Raw genomic sequence first — 15,550 nt, 5'->3', positions numbered from 1 at the left:
CATCCAGTGTCCACCAGAAATCCACAGGTGCCGGCACAATGGAAAATTCAATTGTCAAACGGTCAATAAGAACCATAGCACTCAGCATAGATTCATCCATTAATCTGAAAAACCTTCTCGCCCTCCATCACTTGCCCTTCTGTAGCCATGTTCATACCCTCGCATCAATGGACGCTTTGAATTATTGCGTGCAATTTGTCCCACCAAGGGGTGTGTCCTTCGTTCAAGATTTTGTCTGTAAGGCAGATTTGTTATAATGGAACTGATACAGAAGTGATCCCAAACAAAAAGTATAAAAAGACATGCTGTAGCATTTTTAAAAGCAATCAATCATGGATGGCTAGTCCTAGTATTACATACCATTTCGCACATGGAAATCAGCTTACAAAGTGTTGTAGCAGATGTAAAATCCAGACAAGGATGTGCCTGCAGCAGCCGGTGCTTGACCAGATTTTTCTTGTTGAAAACGACCAGGAAGGTCAAATAACATGGATAAATCAATAATGATGACAGCAGCTGCTCCTTTTTGTACTTCGTGTGCTCTTTCTTCATCCAAACTCATTTAAATTTACAAACTCTCTGTGCTTCCATGCTGATTCCTTGAGAAAAAAAAAAACATGTGGACTCCTCATTTCTCATTGATGAAATACAGCAGCAGATTCCCCACGAGTTGCTGCTCCTCTTCTTGGCATCTCCGACATGTTCTTGCACGGAGCAGGAGTGTAACTCCCTCCTCCACTTCCTCGCAGGGCTCTCGCAGGACAGTGGCCTCACCAAGTCATGGCAGAATGGCACAGATTGCTGCACTTAGGAGGGTATCACCTGCAGTTGAGACAAGATGGTCACAATGTCTTCTTGGCATCTAGGAGCCTTGAGGGGGGAATCTCACCATTCCTCAGCAATCTCAGTGGCCTACTGAGACTCAACCTATCCTACATTTTGCCATCTGGTGTTCTACCATTGGAATTGACGTGTACCATCATCGTGCTTCATGTCAGCTTCAACTGCAATATTAATTCAACCCCTCTCTGGCCTCTCAAGGTACTCAACATCTCGAGCGACTTGTTTTCATAACAGTTTCCATCCACCACGAGGGATGGGACAAAGAGCCTGCTTGTGCTAAATTAGAGATGGCAATGGGTACCCGAAACCCGATGGGTTTTTACTCTATTAGGGTAAGAGTTTGGGTCAATTTCTCTACCCATGGGTTTGTTAATGGGCCAAATGCTAGACCCAGCGGGTTTGTGGGCATGGATCTGGAAGTGTAGTACCAACCCATGGGTTTTTGAAACCCATGGCATCTCCTTTGAAGAAATACATCTCTAAGTGTTGGGATAACAACCCCAGTGGGACTCTTCCAGATGACCTTCTCCATATTGCCTTGTTGGAACACCTCTCCTTTTCCAAATAATCAGTTGGAAGGATCCATAGGTGACATCAGCAAGCTGAAAAATCTGGTAACCCTTAAGGGAATGATTTCAGTGGTGATATGCTAGATTCAATAGGTGAGCTTACCAGACCGGAAGAGATTTGTTTGGACAACATGTCTGGGGAACTCCCATAAACTCTGAGCAAGTGCATAAAACTCCAAATTATCGACCTCAAGAGCAACAGTTTCCGTGGAGAACTCACCAAGGTCAATTTCTCCAACTAACCCAATCTAAAAACCTTAGATCTTATGGGGAACAAATTCATTGGAACAATTCCATAATGCATCTTGGATCTACTCATGCAAAAATCTTACTGCACTAGCTACGACTATATATCCTCCAATAGGTTCCACGGCCAGTTTTCAGAAAAAAAGTCAGCAATATGAAGTCCCTCTCATTCCTATCCCCCCTTACAAATATCACAAGTGCATTTCAGATCCTTAGGATTTGCAGGAACCTGACCAGCTTGCTAATTGGACTCAACTTTAAGCATGAGGTCATGCATGCCAGAGGATGATATAACTCAAGGTTTTGAGAATCTTCAGGTTTTTCCATGAATGATTGTTCTTTGTCTGGGAAAATGCCTCCTTGGTTATCTAAGCTCAAAAACTTGGAGACGTTAGTTTTATTCAACAATCAACTGACTGGACCAGTACCTGACTGTATAGGAAACCTAGACTACCACTTGTATATAGACATATCAAACAACAGCTTTACAGGTGAAACTCCAACAGACCTGATGGAGCTGCCAATGCCAATTTGTACCTATGGCTTGTATTGTCCTGGAATTTTGATGCAACGTCCACCGTGCAGCTAGCTTGCATTCCTCAAGCGACATCTCCTGACCGCATGATGACTTGCTGGCTGGTGAAACCTGCCTGCCAGGTTGTGTCGACTTGCTTAATGCAGTCTAAAATTACTCCACATCTACTAATTGTGTTCATCTACTCTCTGAATACAGCAGGACATCTCTTGCTTGCCATGGAGACTGATGAGATGAGGGCCTACCTAAGTTTACATACAGATCTCCTGCTGTTGTGAAACCTCAAAGCTCCAGTCATGGCTCTTGTACATCTATCTGTGATCTTCTCACTTGTCTATCTATCTAAAACTTACACCACGAGTTGCCGAGTTGCAAGTATTCATTCCAACAAGACTTGAATTGTCAATCATGTCCCAGAGTTGCAAGTATTCGAACAAAACTTTTGCTAGGCCAAACTCAGACAGTTTAACATTATGGTATGTTACGGAGGCAAGCAAGCCCTTTAGCAGCTCCCAGTGCGATTGAGCCCCAGGCCAGGGTTATGGTGAGTGGCGAGCGAGCACAGTGCATAGTTAGGCCGGGAACGTCGCGGGCGCGGCCGGGGCGGCGAACGCGGGCGGTCCACGTCGACGACCTTCAGGTCGATCGAGTTCAAGTGCAAAATGTGCTCCCTGCCGCAGGGGATGTACACGATCAAGTGGAGGAATGGGCACACCAAGTTGCGCGCCAGAAGGAGGATCAGAAGCGCGCGGCCCAAAGGCGTGCGGCGAGAGCGCGACAAGGCCGCGGCCGCTGATCGAGGGCCCAGGTTTCCATGGAGTTTGCAGCGTTGAGTAGGCTGAGCATGCATGGAGATCTGAGCCTCACAATGGAGTGCACCCTAAGCAGAACTGATCACTTTTCAGTTGCCATGCTAATTACTAGATCTCTAAAGGAACTGAGTAATAATTTGATTAAGCAACCAACCCTAAGAGCATGCATGAGTAACATCAAAAAATTGGTTTTTGATGTGAACTAACTAAACAAGGTCTCAGTCGTCAACTTTCTCCACCAACAATCCATGCATTTGAACTGCTTCATGTTGTACTCCTTCCTAGCTCCCTTTTTCAGCGTTGAGTAGGCTGGTAAACAAATTAACAATGCATGCATGAGCATGGAGATCTGAGCCTCACAATGGAGTGCACCCTAAGCAGAACTGGATCACTTTTCAGTTGCCACGCTAATTTCTCTCTCCAATCCAGTGGAGAACTAATTTCTGGTACCAAGCTAGCTAGAGTCCAAGACGGCAACAAGTCACATCACAATTCCACACAGAGAGGACAAATAATGGAGGGCTTCTGCTTGGCGCGGTGCCGGTTCACGCGGCTCATGGCGGCGATGCAGCTGGGGATGGGCGTGTTCGTCATCCTCATCAGCATGGCTAGCCTCCACCGCTTCTACACCACCCACAGCCTCCTCCCGGGCCTCGACGTCGTCGACGACCCTGCCCACTACTGCGCCAAGTTCCACACCGACACGGCAGCAGGCTACGCCAGCAGCTTCGACATCCGTGCACTCGCGGACCGCGTCGACGACGTGCTGGTCCAGCTCGCCGACCTCCAGGACAAGCTGGAGGCGACGGCGCTCAAGGTCGCCAAGAAGACCAAGAAGAGCAAGGTCCGGCGGAAGCCGCAGGAGAACATGACCATGCCGGAGTTCCGGCGGTTCCTGGAGGACGAGGTCATCCACCCGCTCTACAGCGCCCACATCGCCCTCCGCCTCATCCGCATCCCCCGCCCCGACGACGGCGACGGCGACGGCTCGCCGGCCGTCGACCCTCTCGTCAACTTCTTCACCGCCGAGGAGACGCGCAAGTACTTGACGGCCAAGGGCAACCGCGACGGCCTGCCCAGCGTGTACGGGACGAACCGGACGTACAGCACCATCGGCCACGCCTGCGTGCTGATGCGGCGAGAGCTCGACGAGTACATGAGCTACGACGTCGGCGCGCACTGCCCCGACGACTGGGACCTCGGGCAGCGCCTCATGCTGGGCGGCTGCGACCCGCTGCCGCGCCGCCGGTGCCTGGTCCCGGCGTCCAAGCTCTTCCATCGCCCGCTGCCCATCAACGAGTCGCTCTGGACGCTGCCCGACGACGGCAACGTCCGGTGGAGCCGCTACCATTGCCGTGGCTACAGGTGCCTGTCGGCCAGGAACCAGCGGCGCGGCTACGACCGGTGCGTGGGGTGCTTCGACATGGACCGGGAGAAGCAGCGGTGGGTGGTGGGCGCGTCGACGTCGACCAACAACCGCACCGCCGCCGCGTCGTCCCTGCTGGCCGACTTCCGAATCGACGACGTGCTGGCGGCGGCGAAGCCCGGCGAGGTGCGGATCGGGCTGGACATGAGCGTGGGCACGGGCAGCTTCGCGGCGCGGATGCGGGAGCGGGGCGTGACGGTGGTGTCGGCGGCGATGAACCTGGGGGCACCGTTCGCGGAGACGATGGCGCTGCGGGGGCTGGTGCCGCTGTACGCGACGATGAGCCAGAGGCTGCCGCTGTTCGACAACACCATGGATTTGGTGCACACGGCGGGGTTGCTGGAGGGGTGGGTGGACCTGCAGCTGCTCGACTTCGTGCTCTTCGACTGGGACCGTGTGCTCCGCCCTGGTGGACTGCTGTGGGTCGACAAGTTCGCGTGCGCGCGCAAGGACCTCGATGACTACATGTACATGTTCTTGCAGTTCAGGTACAAGAAGCACCGATGGGTCGTCTCCTTCAAGTCCAAGGACCAGGTCTACCTCTCCGCGCTGCTCGAGAAACCGCCAAGGTCATGATATATATATACATCATCATGCTACTACCTGTACGTCTCTGGATGATATATATATATATCTTTGTAAATTAGGTCCTGATTCAAATATACAAACTTAATTAGCTTGTTGAACAATAAGTAATGCAAAAGGATTTCAACGTGTTTTATTTCGCAATCCGGCCAATTCAATAAGACAATCGTTGTCCACCCTCAAGCCAGAAATTTATAACTGATGAGTGTCTAGCTAGTTTGGCTCTCATAGAAAGCTTGCAACAGATGATGTACCAGAGAAAAAGCTCGCTCTGTGGTTTCCAAATCTTCAATAGTGATACACATGTAAAGAAAGAGATTAGAACACCACGTCCATACTTATGTAAAGAAAAGGGATTATGTTAAAAAAAAAACTTAGAAATTCTTGTGTGATATCATATCAGATTCGAACACCGGTGGATAACGCCCCTCATTAGGCACTCACAATATAATCAGATTGTCAAAACATTGTTTGTGCACGTACTGACACAAGGGCGTCCTCGAGCCCGTGCGGGCCGTGCGATGAGACGCAAAATCGAAGGCACTTTTTGAGTAAGACATAAAAATTGAGAATATTTTACAACACTGATATATTTCACTTTTTTGGGATAACCTACCTCACGTGATATAACTTGATACACACATACATCTTTGGTTATATTCACTACTACAAAAACAATTTTTAGCAATGATACTCTTTTGTGGATAGAGGTGGCTCCTGATCAGCAAAGCAAATTGCCTCTATAGATCTGTGGTTATATTCACATGCTGCCTGTTCAGGTCTTGTTTAGTTCCCAAAAACTTTTGCAATTTTTTTTTAGATTCTCCGTTACATCGAATCTTGCGGCACATGCACGAAGCATTAAATATAAATTTAAAAAATAACTAATTATACAGTTTGTCTACAATTTGCGAGATAATTTTTTTAAGCCTAGTTAGTTCAATGGCCCTGTTTGGATCCATGGGTTAGAGTTAGATTTAGCTATTTGGGATTCAAATAGCCCTAAAGTATCCAAACATGAGGGTTAGATTAGGGTTATTTGTATCTAACCCACCCAAAAAACTATCCTCCAAAGAGGTGCTTATTTAGGCTATTTGGGGCTATTTGAGGCGGGGCCCGCAGGAAAAGAGTTTGGTTGTGTCACACGGGATCCCTACTCACGATGCCTTCCAACCACGACCCCACCCGGTTACCAGCACTGTCGCCGCCCAGCTCGCCTCGCCACCGTCTCCAAGCCGCGTCGCCGCCTTCCAACCGTGTCGCCGCCTCTCAACAATGGCAAAATAGCCCGCAAGGTACCATACGGAGCAATGATAAAATGCCCCACTGCTAGCAATGGCAAAACGACATGTGAGGTACTATGTGGAGCAATGTCATTTGTGAGCGGGAGGAGGCCATACAACAGCCGGCCACACCAAATCTAGCTAGAAAGGAGCCAAATGAATGGGAAAGTACATTTATTGTCAATCTAACTCCTGCATCCAAACACCTCTTTGGTTAGAGTTAGATGAGGTCTAGTCATGAGCTAGAGAATGCTCTAACCTCTAACTTAGTTAGAGTATCCAAACAGAGAGCCAATAATTGCTGTGATTAGATAATAATTATCAAATACAAATGGAATTGCTATAGTGCTCATTTTGCAAAAAAAAAAAAATAAAAAATAAAATTGCAACTAAACAAGACGGAGTCAGTTATGCGTTAGCGTAGTACTATTATCTGGGAATGTCCATGGTGGATTCTCGATAATAGAAGGCTGTGTCAGTTTTACTTTGGAGCAGAGATTTTACTTTGGCTCGTCTCTTGATGGCCTAGTAGTGGCCGGCTGGCGGCAGAAGAGGATGGCTGAGCTGTTGTTGCATGCATCAACCCGAAGCCAGACAAGTAAGCCATATCGTGACGTGGCTTTATTTTTTTCGCGTATTTTCATTAAGAGAGAAGGTTTGAATACAGCGAGGCAGTTTACATATGCAAGAACGCTCCTCCTCACGTGTTACTATAGTCTAGCCTATTCTCTGAACTAGACGCCCCAGCCTCTTGGCTCCTGCGAAGATCCATAGTTCGGCCTGTTGCTTGATCGTGTCCTTGACCGCGCTGAGGTGCGTGTTTGCTCCACGGAAGCATCTAGCGTTCCGCTCCTTCCATAACTCCCAGGCGATCAGCACGAAAAGGGAGTCTGCTCCTCCGGCGTCTTCCGGCGGCCATAAGCCTCGCCAGGTCTCCCACCAGTCGACAATGGCCCCTGCAGGCTGCTCCTAAATTTGGCAACCCAGCGCTGCCGCAACTTCGACCCATAGTTGCCGAGCAAATGGACACTCAACGATGATGTGGTCGATTGTTTCATCCTGTTGATCGCAGAGGTAGCAGGCGCTGCGCGCGTCCAGTCCATGGCGCCGTCGCCTGTCTGCCGTCCATTGTCGTCGTCTAATTGCTAGCCAGAGGAATAACTTGACTCGCAATGGCGCCCAAACTTCCCAGACGCGAACGCAGCCCGGAATGGGATGAGAACCAAGGTGCAGCGCCCGGTAGGCTAAACGGACGGTGAAGCCGCCATCCGAGGTCCAGCGCCAGACCATCCGGTCCTGGTTTTCGTTGAGGGTGATTCCACTGACCGCGTGCCATAAGCGCAGGTATTCGACTGTCGCTGGTGCCGTCACACCACCGCCGATGGTGCGCACCCAATGCCGGCCGGGCAAGGCCTCAGCGACCGTGAGTCGGTTGGCGATCCGCTTGGGGACGAATGTCAAGAGCGTTGGCGCCAGCGTCCTGATGGACACGCCGTCGAGCCAACTGTCGAGCCAAAACAGCGTCCGCCGACCGTTCCCGATGATGGTTCTTGTTGACGCTCTGAAGAAGTCCCGTGCCTCGGCGGATTGCTTCAATGGCAGCTCAGACCACGCCCGCGATGTGTCGGTGCTCTGTAGCCATAGCCACTTCGCCTCGAACGCCACATTGACCAATTTGAAGTCTGGAATGCCGAGTCCACCGAGCTCCTTCGGCCGAGTGCATGTCTTCCAAGCAACCATACATCTGCCTCGCACATCTCCATCTTTCCCACACCAGAGGAATCGCCGGCAGACTGCATCAATCTCAGCTCGCGCCCAGGGCGGTAATCCATCCGCCATCATGCAGTAAATGGGTATGGCTGCGAGGACTGATTTAACCCAGATCAAGCGCCCGCTCTTGGCCATAAGGGGTCCCTGGCAGGTGGGCAACCGGCGAGCGACAGCGTCGATCGTGCGTTGTACTTCAATTTTGGGGAGCTTTGCTGTGCTTAAGGGCAAGCCCAGGTAGCGGATGGGGAATGGCGCGATCTGACATTGAAGGATCAGCTTCAGGTCGGCGATGGTCTCTTCTGCCCCGTAAATGTTCGTAATCGAACACTTCGCCAGGTTGGTTTTGAGGCCCGAGACCTCCTCGAAGATTTAGTTACTATAGTAGTAGATATAATAAGATACCTGCTGATCCTGTTTCGTGATCGCATTGCAAAAATTTTCTTTTTTTATTATTAATCTGATTCCTCCTCGATCTGTCTTTTAATTCCGATTCTAATAACACTCTGCATTCCGGGACCTTGTCGTCGAGCGAGGTGGAGGGCCTGGACGAGTTGTTTCCAGCGTTCAACGGACGCGCGTGCGAGCTCTTCTAGAAGGACTCGTAAGACGCGACGTTGAGTGCATTTTGGTTGACTCATTTATGTAATATTGATCCACGGAACTTTTTTTCTAGGTTGGTATAGCTGTTGACCACCTAGTGCGCTTGTTACGCGTTGTTTGTGTTATGTACTCTTTCTTCTTAATATAATGATATGTAGATCTCCTGCGTATTCGAGATAAAAACACTCAAATTAGATGCGGTGCCCATAAGGACCCGAGATCGAGTTTGCGTCTGCTTTGCATTGCTTGTTATAAATCCAAGGCCCTTCATCATCAGATTGATTTGCGAACAAAACACAAAGGAGGCAGTGTGGATGATTCACGTGCCCTCTACTTGTCATGATCACAAAAGAAGCGTAAACCAAAGGAGGCAGCGACACACAACCTATCTCTTTCTCTTTCTCATGTCACGGTATAGTTTATCTTTTTTGCATGCCTTCCTCTACTCTCTGACTGCTCTCTCTCTCTCTCTCACTGCTCTCTCTCTCTCTCTATGCGGCAACAAAACTGGCGCCCACAAAGGCCTCCCTCTTTGCTCCTTCACTGCTCCCTCTCTCTCTATGTGGCAACGAAGGCAACGGCGAGGAGGAGACGGGCCGTATACGGTGGAGGGCAGCTGGGTTCAATGGAGGCTGGCTAGATCCGACGAAGGACAACGTTGGAGCCGTCGATGGGGTAGGTACAGCCTCTTCATCTCTCTCTATCTTTCTCTCTTTATCTCCCTCACTCTTCCCTCTCCCCTTTTGCAAATATGGTGTCAGTTGGAGCCGCACGAACTCGACGACAGCGGTGAGCGAAACCCTAGGAACCAACACAAGCGAGGACGACTGCGGTGGCAAGTAGGCGGACGGTAGCTCATGAGCAGCCTTTGCGATGTCGACGGGAGCCAACACGGACTATGGAAAGGATACCTGGACGATGGCAGCTTCAGAAGCTAGAGCTTGAGCTAGCTCTAGGACCTAGATTTTTTTTTGTTAAGCGAGGCAGGCCTAGTATAGTGACCGCCTCCATTAAAGCCTACTAATAGAGGCAGTTGCCTTATGGCGCTCGCCTCCTTTAAGGTTTTAATGGAGGTGGACACGGACAACTGCTTCCATCAAATCACGATTAACCGTGACCTGGCAGTGCATTTGCGTGGGAGCACAGGACGGGAAACTAAACTAGCTCATCGGCGACAGAAAAGTCATCCGGCGCGGCGCTAGCCCACAGCGACTTGCGCCAGAATGGCCGACGGCGCGGTGAAACCAGCCTCCCAACAGACCACGCGATCAGCGACATGGGCAAGAGGTCGGTCGGCGTCTCACGCGGCCGGGGAGTGCCGCGAGCTCGCTAACGCACAGCGTGGCCCCGCACCTGCGTGTGATCGCCTCGGTACAACCAGTGGCGAAGCTAGAGAGCGGCCGGGGTGCGACTAGAAAGAAGTAACAAAAAAAAAAGCAATATAACTGCTATGAGCATGGTCAAAACTATTAAGACAGGGAAAATACATTGTGTTACCTTTAATTGTCATCAACATAAGGTAAAACTAATTGTATATGTGTAAATCGCGACGAATTTGCAACACAAATTTACTAAGACAACATACTAATCTATGATTAGCATATGTTTACAGTTGGCTATACTTATGGACTAATTAAGTAACTAGGATGACTAGATTGGTCCAGTGGTCCATGTGCAAAGAGCACATGCCTTTAATGGCAAAAAAAAAATACTATCTTCATCTAGTCCTATTTAATCACTTTTTATCCAAACACTATTGACTAAATGGGATAAAAAAGGGCTTTAGCCAACTAGTCAATCAAATTGCTAAATGTGACTAAACTTCGACTTTAGTCAGGATGCCTCATATTTTAGTCACTTTGGAGCCGATCGAACACCATGACTAAGGGACTATTTGGCACGGCTCTTCACGAGAGGCTCCTTTAGATAACTTGTAGCTTTGTCAAAACAGCTTCGGCTCCTCTGCTTTTTATTAGGCCTTGTTTAATTCACCCTAAAAACCAAACACTTTTTAAGATTCTCCGTCACATCGAATCTTGTGACACATGCATAAAATATTAAATGTAGACAAAAAAACTGATTACACAGTTTACCTGTAAATCGCGAGATGAATCTTTTGAGCCTAGTTAGTCCATGGTTGGACAACAATTATCAAATAAAAACAAAAGTGCTACGGTACTCAAAACCTTAAAAAATTCAGAACTGAACAAGGCTTTACTTAAAAACAGTTTCTCCGAAAAAACGTCTGGTAGGGCTCATATGGAAGAGCTAGAGCCAAAGCTGGAAAAGAGCCGTGCCGAACAAGCCCTAAAAGGTAGTCCACCAAGCTAAACAGGTGGTGACTGAAGTTTAAGATTCTCTGTCACATCAAATCTTCAGACGCGTGCGTGGAACATTAAATATAAACGAAAGCAAAAATTAATTGTACAGTTTGCCTGTAATTTATGAGATGAGTCTTTTGAGCCTAGTTTGTTTATAATTGAAAAATAGTTTCTAAATACAAACGAAAGTGTTATGATAGCCAAGCCAAAAAATTTCACGAACTATACAAAGCCTGGGTCTCGCGAATTAGTCATGACTAATGCAATTATTAAGCCTTGTTTAGTTTGAGAAAAATTTTGGATTTTGCTACTGTAGCACTTTCGTTTATTTGTGGTAAATATTATCCAATCATAGGCTAACTAGCATCAAAATATTCGTCTCACGATTTACAAGTGAACTGCAGAATTAGTTTTTGTTTTCGTTTATATTTAATGTTTCATGCATGTGCTGCAAGATTCGATGTGACGGAGAATTTTGAAAAATTTTGGAAAGTAAACAAGGCCTTAGTTTGTAACTAGTATAAACTCTCTTTTTTTTTGAAACCTGGGCTTCACCTTTCATTACTCGTTGCCTAACAAATCGTTAGCAACAATCACAGATACAGCTTCGGGAACCGAGTTGGTAACCAACTCCTCCCCCTCATTACACAGGTGACCCAACGCTGCCAGCTCGTGAGCGGCCCTATTACAATCTCTACTAACATAAGCAAACTCAAAGGAGATAAAATTTGAACACGCCAGGGACTTGATTTCGTCGATCAGGTAGCCCACTGATGATAAATGATAATCGTCAAGCCTGATGGCCCTCACCACTTCTTGAGCATCGGTCTCGACTAGGATTCGGCCAATGCCGAGGTCCACAGCCAACTGCAGACCCTGAAGACACGCGATCAACTCGGCATGAAAGGGACTGAGCGCATGGTTGATGCGTCCTCTTCCTGACATTACAATCTCGCCACCACAATCCCGAATCAGCACACCCCAACTTCCAGTCCCGGTCTCCGCAATGAAGGAAGCATCGCAATTCAATTTCAGGACATCCCCGGGAGGTTTAGTCCAATGGCTCAGCTGCCGAGGTTGCTTGGCCTCTGCCCGTTTAGGAGACTCCATACTTTCATGGGTGTACAGTTCAACGCTTCTAGCCAGAGTTTGGGCGCTTCGCCTCCTTCCTTCCTCTCTGATAGCGTTTCTCTCAGACCAAGTGAACCACAAAGCAGTCACCATCAACATTCTTTTGTGTTCCCCAGCTTTCAAAATGGTCTCCAGAACTGCAGTGGGTGTCGGGATCCCAGCTAGTTCAGACCTCTCATCTTCCAGTCCTAGGAGGCGCCAAAGTTGTCTCGCCCCTTTGCACTTAAAGAACAGATGCCCTCCATCTTCCCCTAGGCGATTACAAACCGGGCACCTAGTACAAATCTTCATACCTCGGCGTACCAGATTGCATCTCAAGGGATGACTGTTGTGTGCGAAGCGCCATAGAAAATGCTTGATTTTGTTTGGACAGTGCAAGCTCCAGATGTGCTTCCATAAACTGTCAATTCTGCAATTACTTCCTCCTTGCTGTCCATTTGCGTTCCTGCACCTCATCAAATCAGCCCGTGCTACTTTATATGCACTCTTAACACTGAAGACACCATGCTTATCATAATGCCAAGCTAGGATATTGTCACGCCCCTGGTGGACTGGCAAGGCCAAAATTAGTTTAGCATCCTCTTCCCAGAATACATCCCGAACCAGCTGCACGTCCCATTGTCCGGTATTAGGATCGATCAGTTCTGCAACTTCCGAGAGGATGGTGTGCCCTCGAGGTGTGTACGGTCCCCTCGTGAAGTCCCTTGGAATCCAAGGATCTGACCAAATTTGAAGACCAAACCCATCTCCAACTCTCCATATCATACCTTTCTTCATAACATCCAGGCCTCTCAGAATACTTCGCCAAGTATACGACATTCCAGACCTTTCTCTGGCTTCTAGCACTGAGGTTTGGGGAAAGTATCTGGCTTTCAGAATCTGAGAACACAGAGACTCAGGTTGTTGCCACAATCGCCAAGCCTGCTTAGCCAGCATCGCCAAATTGAAGAGATGTAAGTCCCTAAACCCTAGACCTCCCTCATTTTTTGGTTTCAGCATCTGTTCCCTGCTCAGCCAGTGAATTTTATGCTTTCCTTCCTGATGGTTCCACCAATAACGGCAAATGATAGCACCGATCTGATCGCACAGGGTTTTGGATAGGTCAAAACATCCCATGGCATAGGTTGGAATAGCTTGTGCTACAGCTTTGATTAGAATCTCCTTGCCGGCCCAAGACAGGAATTTTTCATTCCAGCCCTGCATTCGCTTCCAGATACGATCCTTCAGATATGCAAACGTATTCATCTTGGACTGCCCAACATGCACCGGCAGACCCAAATACTTCTCATTCATAGTCTCCTTTGTGACTTGTAGCACATCACACACCCTCCTTTTCTTCTCTGGATTTGTATTCTTGCTGAACAGGATGGCTGACTTGGATTTGTTAATAGCCTGTCCTGAGCAGACCTCATATAACTGGAGTATATTCTGTAAGTGCCCACAATCCCCTTCATTCGCTCGAATCAAGATCAACGAGTCATCGGCGAACAACAGGTGCGAAATGCTAGGTGCACTGTTGCAGATTTTCACTCCAGCTAACAATCCATCTGCTTCCCCTTTCCTGATCAAGGCTGAAAAGGCTTCAGCGCACAGTAAAAATAAATAGGGAGATAGGGGATCCCCCTGGCGCAAACCTCTTTCAGGTAAGAATCTATCTGAGAGATCACCATTCACCTTCACCTGGTACCTCACAGTGCTTACGCACTCCATGATCAGTGAGATCCACTGGTCATGAAATCCCAACCGTTGCATCATTTTCTCCAAGAAACCCCATTCAACTCTGTCATAGGCTTTGCTCATGTCAAGTTTGATAGCTGCATAGCCCGTATTGCCCCCCCTTTTATTTAGCAGATAATGTGTTAACTCGTATGCAATGAGAATATTATCAGATATCAGTCTCCCGGGGACAAAAGCACTTTGATGAGGCGTTATGATGTCGGGCAGCACATTCCTTAACCGATTGGCCAGGACCTTTGAAATAACTTTATAAACAACATTGCAGAGACTGATGGGTCTCAGATCAGAGACCTTTTGAGGGTTGGCGACCTTTGGAATCAAAGAAATTATAGTATCATTCCAGCCATGGTGCAATCTCCCTCCCCTCAAAACAGATAGCACCTCCTCAGTTAGCTTCTCCCCCACGACATCCCAATACTTCTTGAAGAAAATGGCTGGCATACCATCCGGCCCAGGAGCCTTTAGGTCCCCGATAGCGTCCAAAGCCCCCTTGATTTCCTCCGCAGTGAAATCTGCAGTGAGCATATCATTCATTTCAGGAGTGACAGTGGGTTGCACTGCTGCCAGAAGCTGCAGCATAGGCTCCCCACTGTCTCCCCCACTTGACCTGAAAAGCTGGGAAAAATAGTTAGCAATAAACCCTTTCTTCTCCTCCTCTTCAGTCACCCAGCTTCCATCATCCCTCTGCAGACTACCTATTCTATTCCTCCTCCTCCTAATCGAACACGCATTATGGAAATAAGTTGTGTTCCGATCGCCAAACTGCAGCCAATTGATGTGAGCTCTCTGTCGCCAGTAGAGGTCGATTTGTTCCTCCAGCCTGTCCACTTTGTAACTCCAGACTGCCTCCCTCCTAACAGACTCATCACTGATCGGCTCTCTTCTCCATTTCTCCAACTCCTTTTTGGTCTTTTTTAGACGTTTCTCCAAATCCCCCAGCACATTCACACTCCATTCCTTCAAACTAGCCGCCACCCCACTGAGACCCTCTCTCACGCAACAGCCCTCCTCAGCTCTTCGCTCCCAAGCTTCTTCAATCACTTTGCGACACCCCTCTTCTTTTATCCAGCTAGCTTCAAAATTGAAACCACCCCCTCCACCTCTACTCCTTTGGATCACCTCAGTTGACACCACTACAGGCCTGTGATCAGAATGATAGGGATCACCATTCTTGACGCCCATTAGAGGAAATTTCATACGCCAATCCGCATTCGCCACGGCTCGATCCAGCCTCTCCCTAATGTGGGCATCGCCCTTTGTTTGTTTGTTTCTCCATGTGAAGACATCGCCAGAGAAACCAAGATCATCCAGTTCGCACTCCTCGAGTGTGCTTTTGAAACGATCAAGACATGATTGTTGCCTTGGAACACCCCCCTCCTTTTCGTGATGATAAAGGATCTCATTGAAATCTCCCGCACACAGCCAAGGCAATTGCTCATCATCTTGGTCCTTTAGCCATTTCATCAGCTCCCAAGTATTGCGCTTCAGCTCAGCCTGGGGTTCCCCATAAATCCCAGTGAAGCGCCACTTCTCACCACCAGTCTCCAAGACCTCCAAATCAATGTGGTTTTTCGATTTACTTCTCAAAACCACATTGATTCCACTCCTCCACAACACTGCAACACCCCCACTTTTGCCCTCGCAAGCCACCACCTCCAAATTCTCTAACCCCAGTTTCTTCTTCAACGCTAA

General features: G+C 48.4%; 1 protein-coding gene across 1 annotated transcript; it reads left to right on the top strand.

Moving 5' to 3' along the window:
- On the top strand, window positions 3,448–5,222 carry LOC8068521. Its single transcript, XM_002444833.2, has one exon. The coding sequence runs from the start codon at window positions 3,520–3,522 to the stop codon at window positions 5,005–5,007; it is 1,488 nt and encodes a 495-aa protein (XP_002444878.1). The 5' UTR covers window positions 3,448–3,519; the 3' UTR covers window positions 5,008–5,222.

This window comes from Sorghum bicolor, chromosome 7 (genome assembly GCF_000003195.3).
Source record: "Sorghum bicolor cultivar BTx623 chromosome 7, Sorghum_bicolor_NCBIv3, whole genome shotgun sequence".
Lineage (NCBI taxonomy): Eukaryota > Viridiplantae > Streptophyta > Magnoliopsida > Poales > Poaceae > Sorghum > Sorghum bicolor.
The sequence above is the reverse complement of the archived record's forward strand: the minus strand, read 5'-3'. Positions and strand labels throughout refer to the sequence as shown.